General features: G+C 31.0%; 1 protein-coding gene across 1 annotated transcript; it reads right to left on the reverse strand.

Annotated features, from left to right (window-relative positions):
• Positions 1-1,545: 1,545 nt before the first annotated feature.
• Positions 1,546-3,681, reverse strand: LOC118646096. The gene has a single exon (XM_036288390.1). The coding sequence runs from the start codon at positions 3,656-3,658 to the stop codon at positions 1,685-1,687; it is 1,974 nt and encodes a 657-aa protein (XP_036144283.1). The 5' UTR covers positions 3,659-3,681; the 3' UTR covers positions 1,546-1,684.
• Positions 3,682-19,367: the final 15,686 nt, after the last annotated feature.

Here is a 19,367-nt window from a genome sequence, read left to right on the forward strand (position 1 = left end):
AAGAAAGAGAGAGACACATATTCGAACGTAGCACACATAAAAGACTTATAAACTAATCTAACTTACTAAAATAATAACTACGTAAAATTACAATTTTTCTTACAATCGAAAATAACATACTCGCACGCATAAGAGAGAAAGAGAGAAACACACATATTCGAACATACGCACGCAAAAGAAACTTATAAACTAAGTTATATCCTAACACACACACACACACACACACACACACACACACATACACACACACACACACACACACAATCAAATGCACGCACAAGAGAAAAAGGAAAAGAGCTGGCAAATTATTCGGTTTAGCAGCGCCAAGTTTTTGTTGTAAAATATTTATTTGTAATATTTGCGATTTGTATTAAAATACTTATTTGCCAGCTCAATATTATTCTTTTTATTTCTTGCTGATTTGCTTCCTGACAATTGTTTTTTACAGGCGCGCAGCAGCCTCGTATCGGTGCACAGCAGTCAATAATTTATGGCTGTATAAAAGGCTGATATTTATAGTTTGATCTTATATTTAAAATCTTAAGATAATATTAAGCCATATCAGACTAAAAATTGAGATTGGGATTGAATTGAAATTTGACTAATTAAAACAAAGTTAAAGAATATTTTGTACCTGATTGGGTTACATTTCAATTCAATCCCAATATCAATCTCTAATCTCATATGGACTTAATAAAAAACCAAACTATGAATGCCTAAGAAAAATAATAAAAAAGTAGATGTTCTAGTTAATATAAACATCCATTTTTATAGTTGGCGCATTTTCTTCATATCATTTCTTTTGTAGATAGAACATCTTTTTTTGAAAAAAACAATTTTGTTAAAATTTTACACATTTCTAGTGCTAAATTAAAATTATTTTGTATTTGTAACAAAACAATTTTTTTAAAAAGGTTATTTTGTTATTTGTACAGACATTTTAGGCAATTTTTGGCAATTGTTTGGTACATGTATCAAAGCATACCAAACTATACCAGAACCAATGAGATATAAGTAAACTTATCTTGTTAGTTCTGGTACAGTTTGATGATACATGTACCAAACAATCGCCAAAAATCGCCTTTTGTAATGTCAAATCAAATCTAAGTTGTTTTGTACAAAAATACATTTTTGAGGACGTTCCTCGCGCGCGTATACTTGGCGCTTTTTTGTACCTTTTTTTTAAAAAGGTAATTTTGTTGGGATTTCACTCATTTTGTAGTATCAGTTATTTCATTTCTTTTTATTATAATGTATATGGAGACTTAAAACAATTTAAAATTCGTATCAAATTAAAGATTGAGATTGAGATTGAATTGAAATTTAACCATTTCAATTTCAATCTTCAATCTGATATGGGCTTAATGGAAGCTCAAATTACAAATCTCAGCCAAAGTATAGTAATAAAAAATAATAAGTAGGTGATCTAACTTATACACAAATTTTAGTTAGCGCATTTTCTTTGTATTATTGCTTTTGTAAAAAAGGATCAATTTTTTGCTTTTTTAAAAATTATAAAATAATTTATTATGACATACATATTATAGTGTTAAATTAGTTATTTTATACAAGAATTTATTTTTGAGCACATAAGAAAACGTTCATGCTCATTTTTACCTATTATTTTGCTTAATAAATGTCATAACCAGATCAATTAGAGTTTATGTAATTTTTCAATTTGTGATTATTTTTTATTTTTATCAACTTTTGGTAAGAAAAGTACATAAAGATCTTTAGCACCTCTGGGCCAGCGGCTTTTTTTAATTCGCTCATCATCAATTTCAATCCAAGTATTAGATGATCCTTCTCTACATATACTTGTATAATGTCCTTCCTCAATACATAAACCACTATGAAATATAGCATTCATTACTTTATACGATTGTCCAGCTATTAATACTTTAGTTGTAGGAATAGAAGATATATTAAAATTACGTATTGCTTTCACTATTTTACCTTCTTGGAATGAAAATAATGCTAAATGAATAATAATTATATCGTTCGTTAATGTAAGTTCATTTTTAAACAATATATTATTTCCTGTACAATGTTCACATGACCCGTTATCTGATTGACACCAATGTGAAAATGTAACATGTAATAAATCGTTAAGATTATAGCTCTTTTTTTTTAAATTGTTAATAGATATTGAAATAACTAAATTATTATAACTGATTGTTTTTGTAATGTAACAGGAATTACATCGAGTAGTGGAAGTTATTTGATGCTCTACTAATTGTCTTATACCGTCATAATTTGTACACAAAATTGTAAAAAACTCGAGTGCATCTCGTTTTACGTTCATTAAAAATAATTCTCCTAAGTATTGTCGAACCTCATATGTATTTAAATTATGCATTCCATATTCATATCGATGCATTAACATGCGTAAAACATTTGATTTGTCACAATTAGACAGTTGCTTTCTAACGGCACCTAAATGCAATAGACATTGTATAACTGCATTAGCGTAACATGATACATTATCTACATTTTGAAAACCACGTAAAATCCAAGTAGTATTTATTTGTAATGTTTGATTTTGACCATTCTCCTGAACAGAAGCGATTACTTTCGACAATGTCCATGGAATATCTTTCACTTTACAGTGACGTTCTTTTGAAATAGGAATTGTTTCTACTTCTGGTTTGTACTTATATCTTAGCCGATTATATTCATCGATAGCTTTTCTATCAGCTGTTACTGAAGAAGGATCAAAGTTAATCAGATGCAACCCTTTCAGAGACGTTACTCGTGACAATGCAACGTAAACTTGACCGCAATTAAATATAGAGTTGCCTACATCCATAACAGCACTTTGTAAGCTCAATCCTTGACATTTATGAATGGTTATTCCATAACTCACACACAGTGGAAATTGTTTTCTGATAACAAATGCGTTATCCACCACTTCAAATTTGACGCTCACCCTTTCAATTAAATATTCTGATCCTGATGGCAAAAGAAGTTTGATTTTTTCTACATAATCGGTAGACGTATCTTGTATAACTGAAACCACTGTAGCTATAGTACCATTTACAAGACCCAAAGTAGCATCAATATTACGCCTTATCATAACTTTTGCTCCAATTTTAATTACAATTTCTTTTGAAAGTCCAGCAGTTTTAGAATTATCATCGTCATTATTCGATAATACTCTTAATACTTTCTTTTTTACATACGAATTACAGTTGATTGTATCTTCGGCAATTAGTAATATCTCTTTCGAAGCAATGCGATTTAACATAGCTGCATTAAGAACTTCACACATATTACGAGTAGGCAATAAACAAACAGTGTCCGATGGTAAATTGTCCATAAAATCACATATTTCCTTTAATCTAGATTCCACACAATTACCCTTAAAAGATATTTTTCTACTTTCAAGATCGGCACAATCAGACTTTGTCAATGAACCAATACGAATTCTCGACAACAATTGTCGATATCTATCATCCTCTTGCTGACGCATATTAATTGTCAATTCATCATAATAAAATAATGTAGTCCACAAATTAACGGTAATTAAAGAACCAACACATGTCTTAATTTTATCATTAGATAATTGTACAAAAACAGGATCCTCACGTACAGGAGGTAATTGAAGCAAATCGCCAAATAAAAGAATGTGTTTTTGACCAACCCTCTTCAGTATCATTAGTATCAAAATATTTCACTCAATCGAAGATGTATATACATTAAAGTCAAATTCGATAGCATTGACACTTCATCAATCACAAAAAGAACAACATCTTTGAGCTCTGCGCGTAAAACTTTTAAAACATGATTAGACAATGGTTTATACTTTGAAGTCTGGCCGTGTTCAACAGGTAATTGGAGCAATCTGTGAACTGTCAAACCATCAATATTAAACGCTGCTATACCAGTAGGTGCCGCTAGAGCAGTATCTTTGTTAAGATTTTGTTTTATCCAACATTTAATTGTTTTAATTAAGAAACTTTTTCCAGTTCCACCTTCTCCACTAACATATAATCGTAATATTGAATTGTCCGACTTTACAGTATTAATAACTCTATCAAATACTCTTTTTTTATCTAAATTTAATTTTGCTATCATTTCAGAAACATCAATTTTCTCTATTTTATCACCAAAATCTTTAAAATCTTGCATTGCTTCACCTGCTTCTATATTTTGAATACCTATCGGATTATCAGGATCATCCTGAGACACATTTTTTTGTAATTTTTCATCTTCTTGTCGAATTAACTCTTTTGCATTTTCAAATGCTTTTTGCAATTCTTGTACCTTTTCGTGATATTGCAATGCTTCCGTAAGATGTAATTTTTCTTCTTCAAATGCTTGTGCGTAAGTATCACAACCATCTCTAAGTTCTTCTAAATTTCGCCATGGTTTAAACATAAGCAATAAGGAAAAGAAATAATCTTCCGGTCGTGTTTCAACATTGTACTTATAGTGATTAATAAGACATGCGCGTTGTCGCCGTTTAAGATAATGACTATTATTTATTTTATAATATTCAATATTGTTACTTCGTGGTTCGATCGTCGTGATATCATACCATTGTACGAATTCATAAAGAGACACAGACTCCAATTCTTGCGATCTATTTGGATAATAATCATCTATTACAGATGGACAAAATATATCTGTAGATTCACCATCAAGAGTTTCAATTTCTTTACGACTTTTTAATTTCCTCTGTCGTATGCGATTAACGTTTAACCATTTAATAGTTGTATTGCGATCAGTCCCATATAAAGCGATACTTAACAATGTATCAGCAGCTTCAAGAGCTCCACATTCTCTATTAGTTAAGGATCGTAAACCAAAATTCCAAAGAACACTTGCCAATGACTTGCTTTTATTATTCTTAAAACTCTCAAGATCAAAGTCCGACAACTCACTTTTCCCTGGTTTATTCACGTATTTAGTAACATACCATGTAAGCACTGTTGACTTTTCACCAATATATTGTATATCCATATTTCCTTCCCATGCAGTAAGAAGAGCAGAATTGTAATCATTAATATCAACTTCATCAGCCGTTCGAGGAAGATCATACAATCTGCTTTGATGTTTTAATTGTTTTCTGCCTGCTATCGAAGTTGCTACATCTCTCATACGCAGTGTTTCAGTAACGGGACGAGGAAATCCAAAACGACAACAACGAATAACTTTACGTCCTACTTTTTTATTACGAAGACAATAATCATTATGTTTATGTCGTTGATGCGTAGTAACACGTCTGTACAATAATGGTGAAATATTTTTATCTGGCTTTTTGCAGGTTATGTATTTTAAAATAAATTTAGAAACTTCTTCTGTAGAGGATTCACCGAAAATCGGTGCATCTTTAATCCAAACTAACAAGTGAAAATGTTGTATGCCTCTACCTTGATATTCTCGTCGCCAAAAATAGTGCGTTACTTCACCAATTGGACAATCTTTGGAACAAATAAAATCTATCATTGCTCGAAATTTATTATCAAGAAATCTCGACGTTGATACAGGATCTTTAGCAACAAGTTCACTGGTACTCAACGAAAAGTTTTGCCATCCATTAACTTCACGAATATAATCACCTAAATCATCCCATAACCATTCACTAGGACTTAACGTTATAAACCATGTTGCAGGTTCATAATGTCGGGTCATACAATCTAAATCATTTCTTGGTTGACGCCAATATTGCTCAGTATTTCGAAGTGAAGAAAATATAGTATTTAAATTGGATTCCAACGCATCTTTAGACATAGCATCTAAGTATCCTGCAGCCGTGTAACGACTTCGTGGATCAGTTATATTCATTTTATGATAAATTCCACGACTTAACTGACGAATATTTGCTTTATTTAACAAATAGAATAAATATTGTTGATTTAATCTAAATTGTGGATGCCTAGACGTTAAACGACATTTAATAAATTCATGCTCTTGAAGTTTAACCGATCTTTTTTCATCATATTGTCCATTCGAACCGAATGGATATAAATCTGGAAAACACATCAAATCCAAATTTTTTTCGCGATTATCCAAAGATGAATCTTGAATTTTTAACATTTGATACAAAGCAGTCGCAGTTTTATTTTCTTTTTTTTCATACAATAGATATATAGTATATTGCTCGTAGTAACTGTCACTTTCATCTTTTTGAGTTAACATAGCCTCACGCTGACGCAATGTAACTTCCACGTGATCTGTTATCTCCTGCATTTGTAAATCTGAATTATTTGACGGTTTACATTCTTTATTAAATAAAACTTCTGTATCATTTTCTGTTTCTTGAATATAAAATTCTGCATTATTAAGATTTCCTAAATTTAATTTATTGTGCGTATTAGGCAATACAATACCAGAATATAAGAAATTATTAATTCTCAACCATTTTAAAGCTTCATATATTTTTTTAAGATCCACTAAATTTTCCCAGATGATTTTTGATTTGGTTGGAATATTTCTTACCAAAATACATAGTTCATGATTTAAATTTATTGGATCAGTTTTAGAACATAATTTATCAAAAGTCTCCTGTAAGGGAAGTGGTAAATGAAAAGTTGTACCTTTAACTTTTTGTATTTTTTGTCTCTCAGGAATTTTTTTATTAAATACAAACTGTTCCCATTTTAACTACAGTTTGAAAAGCTTTAGCTCTCTGTATAAGCATTTTCTCAAATTGATTAAGAGACGATATTACCTTCGGTACATCATTAGCAAAGAGATTATTCAAAATGCAATAAGCAGGCAACAAACCGCTACGAAATTTTTTATCACAATAATGACATATATATTGCGGATTAATATTTTGTTGCTCTACGTATGCCATTAAATCTTTCCAAATTGGATTTTTTCTACGTGTCTGAAGTTTACTAATTTTAAAAACATTTTTTTTATAACAAAGTCTCTCACATGACACACAAATATACCGCGGTGTGTCCAATGAACGTTTTTTTAAAGCTATAAACGCATTATGATATTTAGAAATAATATCATCATCACTCAAAATTGTATCAGTTTGCTGATGCTTATACATATCTGCTTTCTCTTGTACTGAAGTTATAATTTGTTTTAATTTATCAACCTCACCAGAAGTTAATGCTTCATCTAGCTCTAACATTTTTTTATAAAAGCTGTAAAGTTGATAAAGCAAACGTCTAATATTTCTTACTTTTGGGAAATGAGGTGATAATAATTGCATTGGAATAGACATAGCTTTACAAAGATTTAAATCAATATAACAACTATGTGCATGGCCCTTCTTAGCATTACTTAATTTTTTATCAAAAATTGTCACAGTGCATTTATAAATTTTTTGCATTAATTCCGGTACGTTTTTCAAAGTACATTTATTTATAGCTTGTAGGAATTTTTGATATCGATCAATTAGAAACGGATTCTTAACTTTACATAAAATACTGCACGACCATGATTTTTTTCTTCGTGCTTCTATTAATGGTAACGCATTAACAATTTGTCCTCTTGTATTTAATATTAAAGGTTCACTTATATTGACTTTGGATGAAGTTATATTATGATACATGGAATCAGGGCCGGATTAAGGTATTTTGAGGCCCGAGACTATTGACTTCATGGAGGCCCTTTGACGAAAAAGCGGAGGGGGGAGGGATTTTATAGAAAAGATATACAAATTATTTTTTTTCATAAAGTTTTTATACAAATAAATGCTAACAATAAAATAAAAATCTAATAAAAAATCTAATTTTAATTACATTTTGTTTATTTAAAAATGTTTCTTTCGACATTTTTTTTCCGCGAACTCTTTAATAATGTCGTCGAAATCCAAAGTTCTCAACAATTCGGTTTCGATAGCTAATCTCGTCAAAGATGATAGACGGCTATCAAGCATTGTTGATCTATACACATTTTTTATTCTTTTTAAAACTGAAAATGACCTTTCGGCCTCACAATTTGCGACGGGAGTAGTCAAAAATAATCTATATGCAATGCAAACATTTGGGAAAACATCGACCATACCGCTATTAATTATCCAATTCAAAACTTTTAAGGGATTTAATAGATTGTTACTTTTTCCATATTGATTTGAAAAAAAACCTTTAGGTTGTAGTTTTAGCAGCAATATGAATTGTTCCAATTCATGAATCAATTGTTCTTCCAAGTCTTGAGAATAAACTTTTATAAGGTTTTTAGCACTTACTTGCATCTCATCAAGGCTAATAATTAATAGTTTTGTGAGAAAGCCAAACAACCCTGTTATTTGGCTATAAGCTTCGCTCCGTTTCTGTAGTTCACTTACAAGTTTATCGATGATCGCGTAAAACGTTTCGATTCGGAATTTATCAGATTTTTCAAATGTTTCCATTTCTTTCACACCGTCGCATAACTTTTTTGCTTTTCTTCTTTTATCCGCGTCAGAATATTCTTGATTGACAAATTTACTAAGGTCTTTTGATTCACTTTCTAGTTTTGAAAATTTATCTCGCAAATTTTTCACAAATTCGATCAGTGAAAAAAGCATGTTACTAGCTGTGTTCAAATCTATTTCAACTTGTTGAAGAAACTGACTAACGGTATTAAATCGATTGAGAATACGATGCCAAAACACAGCCATAAATACATTTTCAAGTTTGATCATACTGTTTAATAAAGATGTAGCTTCGTGTCGAGTATCCGATTTTTGATCTTTATCTTCCGCTATGGAAGACAAAGCTTTATAAATTCCGTCGAAATTTTCAATCAAATCTTTAGAAGCATCAGCTCTACACGACCATCGGGTAACTGATAAACTTGTCAGTTTTGAGTTATTTTGATTTTCTAGAACATTCCATCTATGCGTTGAAGCGCCAAAAAACGAATACAATCGTTGCAAAAGACCAAAATAATTTTTAGAATGAATGCATTCATCGACGCTACGTTCTCCGACCAAGTTTAAAGAATGAGCAACACAAGGAACGTAGAATGCTAATTTATTTTGTTCTTTTAAACATGCTTGCAGGCCGGAGTATTTGCCAGACATATTACTAGCATTATCATACGTTTGTGCACGACAATCAGCTATATTTATATCATGTTCTTCAAGTAACTGTAATATTTCGGTACTCAATGATTTGCCTTTATGGCTTGTAATTTGTAGGAAACAAAAGAATCGTTCATGAATATGATCATTGAAATAATATCGAAATATCACAGATAGTTGATCTACGTGCGAAATGTCTGGAGTAGAATCGACAATGAGTCCCCAATACTTAGATTCTTTAATCTCATTTTTAATCTGCGTTAGAATCTTTCTAGACATTAATTCAATAAATTCTTCGCAAATAGTTTTTGATAAGTAGGAAACATTTCCTCTACCTTTATTTGCATACATATTTATATGCTGTTTTAAAAAAGGATCAAATTCACCAATCAATTCTAATACGCCTAAATAATTACCATTATTTGATGATCCAATCACTTCATTAGTACCACGAAATGAAAGACCTCTTTCAGATAAAAATCGAATAGCGGCAAGAATTCTTTTTAATACTTCCGTCCAATATTTAATTTCGGATTGCATTTTATTAATCATATCTTTATCGACGTGTGCATCTTTTTGTATAAAATTAATCCAATCTACCGTACATCGATTATGCTCTTTACTATTTTCATGATTGCAAATCGTTTCGTCGGCTTTTTTCCAATTAGAGAATCCATTCTTCACAAACGTGTTGTCATGATCCTTTGAAAACAGCTTACAAACATAGCAAAATACTTTTCCAGTGGATTCAGAAAACATCAACCATTTTCGATTACATCGTTCGCCATTTTTCAATTCTCTTTCAAAATACTTAGGAGAAAAATATCTATTTTGTTTTAAGTACTCTCGTTTTGAAGACTTAAAAGTAGAATTCTTATTCTGGAAAATCGAGTATCCTGCATTTATATATTTTTCACGCTGATTTTCGTTTAATTTTAGTGGCCATAAAGCAGGATCTTTTTGTAACACATCTAAAAGTAAAAATAAAAATACTTTAGACGAAACAAATTTTTAAAAATGAATACTTTAAACAAAACCCGTGTTCCTGCTAAAATGTTGGATACAAAAAGATATAAAACTTATGTTAATCATAATAATGTTTTTTATATCCTATAGGATTAAAGGATTTTTTTCGCAGACTACGTAAATATGTGACATTGAATGAACCATTGATTGTTTGAAAGCATGACGTATATCAATTTTACAAGCTAAAATATGAATCTATTAATCGATATTAGATCACGACAATAACGATGATAAATTATACATGTAATTAAATGTACACTTACAGATTGGTTATATTTTTCCAAGAAAAATAATTTTTTTTAAATATAAAAATATATAATTTTGTTGTTCTGTCTATCCTAAGAATAATTATAAAATTGTGAAAATATACCTGCATTTGTTTCCGTCGTTATGACTGATAAACTTTCAGTTTTATTTGTATGACTAGCTTCAATTGAAACTTCGTTTTCGCTATCATAAACATCATTTTCAATGCGATCTTTATTACTCTGATATGTATCTTCAGTATGCAAGTAAACATTAAGATTTTTTTTATTTGCGATATCTTCGTTTTCAGTCTTACAAGTAGAATAGTTTTCGGTACTTTTCTTTTCATAATCTACACTTTGGGCATGTCTTTGCTCATTTGATTGAGAGTCACTTTGGGCATGTCTTTGCTCATTTGATTGAGAGTTTAATTGATTTGATGAAAAATATTCTGTCAATTTCGGAAGTTTATTTTGAAAATTTTCTCTCTCTTTTCTCAACTTCCTTTTTTGAGCTCCACTCTCAAATCTTCTCGACATTTTGAAATTTTACATATAAAATTGTCACAGCTCACAATTGCTTATTACTCGATTATATTAATAATATTTTGTCATATAAAAGAAATAAAACTCAGAATAATATGCACTGCACACTTCTCGCTTGAGCGAATATATCACTATTAAAACCAAAGAATCTCGTGTGATCTCTTCTCCGGGAATCAAAACGAGCATCAACTGGCACAGCGATACGTGCTAAGACACATATAGCGCTGTTACCAGCGACACGCGCTTTCACGCATAGCGCTATTGCGCTTTTCGTTTGTTGGAACAAACGACGTCTCGCGTAAAAGAGGCAGCGCGTACACTTGGCGCGAGGCACTACCATGCTTTTTGATAATACTGTTTTAAGGTGTCATTTGCTTCTAGTGACCGTTTCATTAAAATTTTATAAAAAGGAAATCTATTAAAGATAATAACGGCTTATTGATAATGAGAAATTTGAAATGCTACAGAGTTAAAAAGTCTGTTTTTTGTAACATAAATTATTTTTAGTAAAAGTAAATATTTTTTATATTATTTAAAAACTGTTTTGTGCAATGAGTATTGTTGTAGTTAATATAATTTAATACATAAAGTGATTATTCTATTTTTACACGTTTATATATTTTCTTTGATAGATTGTTTCATTTTTAACAGAAAATTTATGTTTATGCAATGGATTTCTTAAAATAAAATCTAATACAACACAAGTATGCCCTTCAAGAAAAAAAAATTATAACGAATCTTTTAAAGAATCTCGCATTAGCGTTTAAAAAATATTTTCAGTTAGTTGAAAGATATTTTTGAATAGCTCGAGTGAGGCCCTCTAACAAACGAGGCCCGGGGCTATAGCCCCCCTTAGCCCCCCCCTTAATCCGGGCCTGCATGGAATCCGTGAAATAATTCTCGGACAAAGCTGTATGTCTAGATATACCACATAACGCACTTAATTTATCATCAACTGTAGAATATTCTGCAGCAACAGTTAAACATGTTTCCGATTTATTTTTAAGCAGACTTAATGTTTTATATATATTACGAATATAATTGTTTCTAATAATGAAACACCAACGTACAATTTGTTCTGTTTTTAGTCGTTCTTCAATATAACCTTTACTACAATCTGTAATTTTTTGTACATGTAAAATATTTTCAACTAATGTGTCAAAAGAACCGCGAATTTTTATAAAATTTGTTAATCGAAATTTTGAATACTTTTTATTAACATTTTTGGCAATATTGTAATTTTTCTCTGCAAATATGGACTCAGATTTTCTTTTCTTATAATATCGCTTATTGTAAAGCCACTTACAATCAGAAGATAATTCTTTTTGTCTTTCTCGTTCACGTTCAGAATTGATAAAATAACGTATTCGTTTTTCTACACGTTGTTTTTCTAAAGTCTTTTTGTAGTAACATCGTTTTTTAATACGATTATTATTTAAATCTCTTTTATAACGTTCTAATTTTTTAACGCGATTATTTTGTAAGTCTCGTTTGTATCGTTGTACTTGTTTAGCGCGATTATTTTGTAAGTCTTGTTTGTATCGTTGTACTTGTTTAACGCGATTATTTTGTAAGTCTCGTTTGTATCGTTGTACTTGTTTAGCGCGATTATTTTGTAAGTCTCGTTTGTATCGTTGTAGCTGTTTTGCGCGATTATTTTCTAAATCCCGTTCATATTGACATCGCTTTTTAGCACGATTATTCTCTAAATTCTGTTGATATAATCTTCGTTTTTTAGCACGATTAGTGTCTAAATCCTGTTGATGTCGGAGCCGCTTTTTAACACGATAACTTTCTATTTTTTCACCATAATGCGCTTGGTTGTTACTATGTTTATTGTTTTCTTGCTGATATTGTTTATTTTTATTAATATGCCTTAATTCAAAATTATATTTCAAATATTTATTTTCATTTTCTGCATTTGTATCTTGAATTTTTATTTGTTCTTGCTTATTATCACTACATACATTATTATCAATAGTATTATTCATCTCATGATAAATATTTTCAATATACAATTCACTTTCTAATCCTTTATCAATCTTTTCAACATAAATATCATTTATTATTGATTGTACTTTTTTTTCTTTTAAACTTTGCGTTTTTATTAAATCGTTATTTAATTTTTCCTTAGTTTGCCGAAAATCGTTATTTTCTTGATATTGATTTAATTTTAGAGGAAAGTGCTCAATTTTATTGGATTCAAACATTTGTATTAAATGCGAACGCATTAAGCTAACGTCATATCTTACATTTTCGGGTTTAGTGTTAAAAAATAGCGAAACAGCAAATGCTATAGCAAAAACACCACAATCATGCGTATTTGGTTGTTCTTGCACAAAAGGAAATTTTACAGGACACTGAATAAAATCATATGTTGGAAATAATTTGTCCAAAAATTGTTTCTGACAGTCACTTAACATTTTTGTATTAAAAGAATCATAAATATATATATTCTTTGTATCATAATAACAACATGTCCAATGTAGTCCCAACCTCGTAACAGGTAATATCTGTATATGTTTTTTATTGGTTGGTATTGGTTGCACTCTATCTATTGTTTGTACTCGCCATGTTCCAACAGTCTATAAGCTGAATACTTTTCTAAAAGGTAATTAAAATGATCCATATGCAAATCATTTAACCATTCATTTTGAGCAATAATATTTTTTTGTTCTGACGACAACGTCATTTCTCGTTGACATTTCTCTTTATTAACATGTTTGACTCCAAAATTGTTGTTATTTTGCTGATAATTATTAGAAAATTTATTTTCTATATCATTGTTTATGTCGTAAATTTTCACGTTATTTTTATCTTTGTTTTTACAATTGACATTTTCTACACACGATTCATTTTGAGTTTTATTAAACTGCTCAATATGTTTTGATATTGGTATGCTTGATAATTCTTTCTTAGTTTGTTGAGAATTGCAAATCTTTTGTTTATTTAATTTTTGTGATTGCGTTTTTTTACTTTGACGTTTTGCACGTAAACGAAACGCTTCAGCTTCTTTTGCTCTTATTATCGCTAATGGAAACACTGTCTGAGGCACACCATACAGTAGATCTTGAGGAAAGTGCTCAATCTTATTAAACTAAAAAAGGTTTAATAAATGCGAGCGCATTTTACTAACATCGTATCTTACTTTTTCGGGTTTAATGTTAAATAATAACGAAGTTGCAAAAGCTATTGCAAAAACACCACAATCGCTACTGTTTGATTGTTGTTGCACAGTAGGAAATATTACAGGCTTCTTATCAAATGGATAAAATGGAAATAATCGTCTTAAAACTTGTTCATGACGTTTGTGCAACTTCTTTTTATTAAACGAATCAAAAACATATATATCTTTTTTATCATAGTAAGAGCATACCCAATGTCCATTTGCATTCAATAGCTCATGTAACTTATATAAATTTAATGAACTAGGTTCATAAGTATCTAAATCAAAATCAGAACTATGTAAAATCTGTATATGTTTTTCATTTTCTGACATAGACGGTATTGTATCAGGAATATAAGTTTGCAACGTACTAACAGGTTTATAACTTGAATTACTTTTTAAAAGATGATTAAAATGCTCCATGTGCACATCTTCTAACCATCCACCTTGAACAATAATATTTTTTTCTTCTAACGAGAGCGTTACTTGTTTTGTTTTTATAGACATTTTTATGTAAAATAATAATATTATATAATAAACAGAACAATTTTGTATTGGTGCAAAGCAGCCGATTTTTATAGGCGCACAGTAGGCTTTTCTTATTGGCGCACAGTAGCCGGTTTTTATAGGCGCACAGTAGCCTTTTCTTATTGGCGCAAAGCAGCCGGTTTTTATAGGCGCACAATAGCCTTTTCTTATTGGCGCAAAGCAGCCGGTTTTTATAGGCGCACAGTAGCCTTTTCTTATTAGCGCAAAGCAGCCGGTTCTTATTGGCGCAAAGCATCCGGTTTTTATAGGCGCACAGTAGCCTTTTCTTATTGGCGCAAAGCAGCCGGTTTTTATAGGCGCACAGCAGTCTCTTAATAAAAAAAAAGTATAACGTAGTAGAAAGTAAAAAAAAGCCTTACCTCTCTTCTTTAAACCAATAAACACTAAGTATCTATGTGACTAAAATACACATAAAAAAGATAATTATTACATATAAAGCTTTACCTGCAATAGCCGTAGTAGTGAAGTTGTAAGCTCATTGCAACATAAAAATTTAAAGGCAATTCAACAATTGCGTAAACGTAGTTGTAAATAAAAAATCAACTAATCACAATTGATTATTCTTCGATCACGAAAGAAATAAATATTTGTGATTGATCAGTTTTTTATAATTTTATGTTTACAACTACGTTTACGCAATTGTAGGTAGCCTTTATACTCATTAGCTGTCGCAAATTACAACGACCTTATCACTACGGTTATTGTAAACAAGGCTTAACATAGCGTCTCAAAAGTCTGATTCATAGACATATAGCGTTTTTGATTTGATGACTCGACCCGACTCCGGGTCAATGATCTGTTCCTTTTATCTTCATTTCTTGCACAGTTTATCACTATTTTGCAGTAAAAAAGAACAAACCATTAACTAGGAGTCAGATCGAGTCAGCAAATCGAAAACGCTAATAGTAAGTATAAACCGAGCATCCACTGTATAAGCGTTGATGCATACGAAAAAAAAGACAAAAGATATAAGATGAGTAAGAGAGAGAAAGAAACGATAATGTAAGAGAGAGAAAGAAACTCATCTTATATCTATTTGTCTTTCTTTTCGTATGCATCACGCTTATACAATAAATGCTTGGTCTATACTTACTATGTCTATGGTCTGACCCAAAACTCAGAAACAGCTTTAAACATGATAAACATGTAAACTTGACTTTGAGTAACGTTGACAATCCTCTTGTCTTTAGCAGTCTCCTGACCTTGGCATCCTCCTGACCTTGGCAGCCTCCTAACCTTGACAACATCAAAGTCAAATTCATTTTTATCCATAATATCCTACCTAGAACTTTCATCTCAAACATTTTTTCGTATTTAAAGCCGTTTCCGAGATTTAGGAAATCAGTCGAGACGCTCTGTTTAAAAATAAAAATATTATTGTAATATTTTTCTAATTTATTTCAATTATGACAATGTAAACATTAGATAGAGGCAAACAAAGATTGAGATTAAAAACACAGTACTTATATACGTAAAGATACTTAGGCCGAAGGCAGAGAACGAGACGTAGGTGTCGCAGTCGTAGTCATAGGGTAAAGAGAAGCTGTGGCCCAAAAACGTAAGTCGTACATGTCGTAGAATACTATTCTAGACTCTAAAATAGTATATTTACGACTTACGTTTTTCCCTGCCTTACCCTACGACTACGACTACGACACCTACGTCTCGTTTTCTGCCTTCGGCCTTATATAAATAAAGAATAACATAACCGTGTTTTACTCTTAATGCCCATTTGCTTTTATCTAATTTGTAAAATTCCGAGAGTCTACTTTGAAAATAGTTACACATTTATCTTGATACTTACTAAAATATTATTTTCAATGTTTTCTTACCATTGATTTAATAATCCAATTATATTGACAATTATATTGACAATCTGTATCAATAATGATCAATATTGAAGACAAACCATAGCCATAAATTCATCAACAATGAAGATACCACAGAAATAGTATATCTAGAGCGTAATATTTTAAAACAATAAAGGCTGCGATCCATTTGACGCTATCGAAGCAATCATTGATTGGTTAACACGCGATAACCAATAAGAGCTTTGCTTTTTTGAAAAAACAAAGCTCTCATTTGAACGCGTGTTGATCATTTGGATGCTAATATGGCTCTATGATTGGTTGATGACATCTTGAGGCAGTACTTAAGATAATACACTTGAATACAAGACCTGTTTATGAATACCGGCTTTAACGTAATAGCGTCAAAAGTGAAGCGCAAATCAGTAAAGAGAAAAACATGGCGGCGAACGGAGAGAACGCACGATCGCAGGTTGAAGAGATTGATGTGTAAGTATACCATATTTCGTAAAAATAAATTAATTTAAGAATATATTAAAATTAATCCATTTAATTTCAGAATGATGGACACAGATGATGAAGTTATAGTCACGTGCATGTGCAGGCTTCTTAATCTGAGAAATTGCATGCGGTATTAATAAAAGATACGACGGCCCCGCCACCGCCACCGTCGATATCGGCCCCATCGCCGCCGCTGACATCAGCCGCACCACCGATGCCGACGACATCGGCCGCACCACCGATGCCGACGACATCGCCGACGACATCGGCCGCACCACCGCTGCCGACGACATCGGCCGCACCACCGCTGCCGACATCGGCCGCACCATGGCTGCCGCCGACGACATGGGTCCCACCATTGCCACCGCCGGCAACGTCGGCCATCCCGTTGCCGCCACAGCCAACAACAATGCCGGCCTCTCCAACTTTGCCGTGGTGGCCGTATTATTACCCATATTACTCATGGGGAGGATTTATGCCGCCTCCGCCTCCACCACCGCCACAAACCTCAGAGCTACAGCAAAAACGTAAGTAAAAAAAAATATAAAATAAAATGTTTATTAAAGTTTATTAAAATTTTATTACTAATGTTTTTTTTTTTTTTACAGTTCGTCGCTGGCAACGCGGTGGTAGAGGCCGCGAGCGAGGCCGCGGGCGAGGCAGTGGAAGGGGCCGTGGAAGAGGCCCACAAAATATTTTTATAAGTTATAAATGAAAGGTAAATAATATGGATATAAAAATTACTGTTATGTGACAGTAGCAGCGGATCATCAAGAAATTTCTTAATTCGCAGCTACTACTACATCACAGTGATTTTTAAATATAAAAATTACTATCATGTGACAGTAGTTGCGAATCATCAAGGAATTCCTTGATCCGCAGCTACTAGCACATCACAGAAATTGTTACATGTACAAAAACTGTCATGTGACAGTAGCTGTGGATCATCAAGGAATTCCTTGATTCGCAGCCACTACCACATCAGTAATTTTTAATAATACGTGTACAAAAACTGTCATGTGACAGTAGCTGCGGATCATCAAGAAATCTTGATTCGCAGCTACTACCACATTACAATAATTTTTACATGTACAAAATAAATAACATTTTTTATCATTGTTCCAGTTCTGACAAGATGTTCCTACACGTGCCTTCTTCACGAGTGATTTTTTTTTTGTGCAATTGTGTAGCTGTAATTAAGTTTTGTGTTTTTTTTTTATGTTTATTTTTTAATATTTGTAAACAGCGTTGCCAATTTTTTTTATAAATTTATTTTTTTTAATATTTTACAATGTGCCTTTTTCACGAGTGACTATTTTTATTTTTATGTGTGCAATTAGCTGTAAATATTAAGTTTTGAGTTTTTTTTTATAAGTTTATTTTTTAGTTATTTGTAAACAGCGTTGCCAAACAAAACGTTTGTTATATTTCTTTAGTTTTTATTACTTTATAAGCTTAAAAATTGATGTTCCTTTTTAGTTTTTTATTTTGTCACTAACAATAAGTCATTTCTAATAAGTTTTAGATATAACTAATTTTTAAGTCTCATTCAGTTATAATGCTATAAATTGTGATATAGCGTCTGTGATATATATGTGAATTGACCATTTTAAATAAATATATACTTTTTTACATATAAATATTATTATTAAATAAAATCTTTAACATCCTTTCCTCTCCTGCTGTTGCATGTAAAACAAATTTTTTATATATACAAATTTTTATATGTACTATTTTTTAAGATTTAAGAAGAACTTATATATTTTTTTAGTAAATTTTTTTATAAAATTAATGCAGCAATCAATTTGTATGAGATTTAACGTGTTAAAGAATTAAAATATGTAATGTACCAATTGTAAACAAGTAATAACGTGCTTAAATATTATACATATACTATCAGTTTAAAAGTTAACGTTACTTTAAATAATATTGGAATATAAATATATTCTAATTTTGAAATCTAAATGTATAATAAGTGTGCTAGAAGGATTTGAGAAAGAGAGAAGGAGGGAGGGAGAATAATGTTGCGTATATAGTAATGTCTATCCCGAAACACTTTATTATAATTAATACAATTCTTTTTATGCGTTTACAATTAAATTATAATTGTACTTTTATAATAATTATGTGTATTGTTCTTTTACAATTATTGGTAATAAACCTATTTTGTTTCTGTTTCACTTAATGCTCTTGAAACATATATATAATTATAATTATATGCCGGCTTGTAATGGTGAACAATTTACAGATATTTGTTATTTACACATAAATAAATTATAATTATTGTGCTAGAAAGAGTATTATTGTTAAATTGAGAGAAAGAGGGGAAGAAGGGAGAATAATATTGTGTAGTAATGTCTATCCCGAAACAATTTATTATAATTAATGCAATTCTCTTCATGCATTCAAAAAAAAATTTTTATTTGTAGTTAAATTACAATTGTACTTTTAAAATTATGTTTATTGTCCTTTACAAACAATTATTGATAATAAACCTATTTTGTCCATGTTTCACTCAAAGCGCTTGCAACATATAATCATGTGCCGGCTTG

Source organism: Monomorium pharaonis, chromosome 1 (genome assembly GCF_013373865.1).
Source record: "Monomorium pharaonis isolate MP-MQ-018 chromosome 1, ASM1337386v2, whole genome shotgun sequence".
Lineage (NCBI taxonomy): Eukaryota > Metazoa > Arthropoda > Insecta > Hymenoptera > Formicidae > Monomorium > Monomorium pharaonis.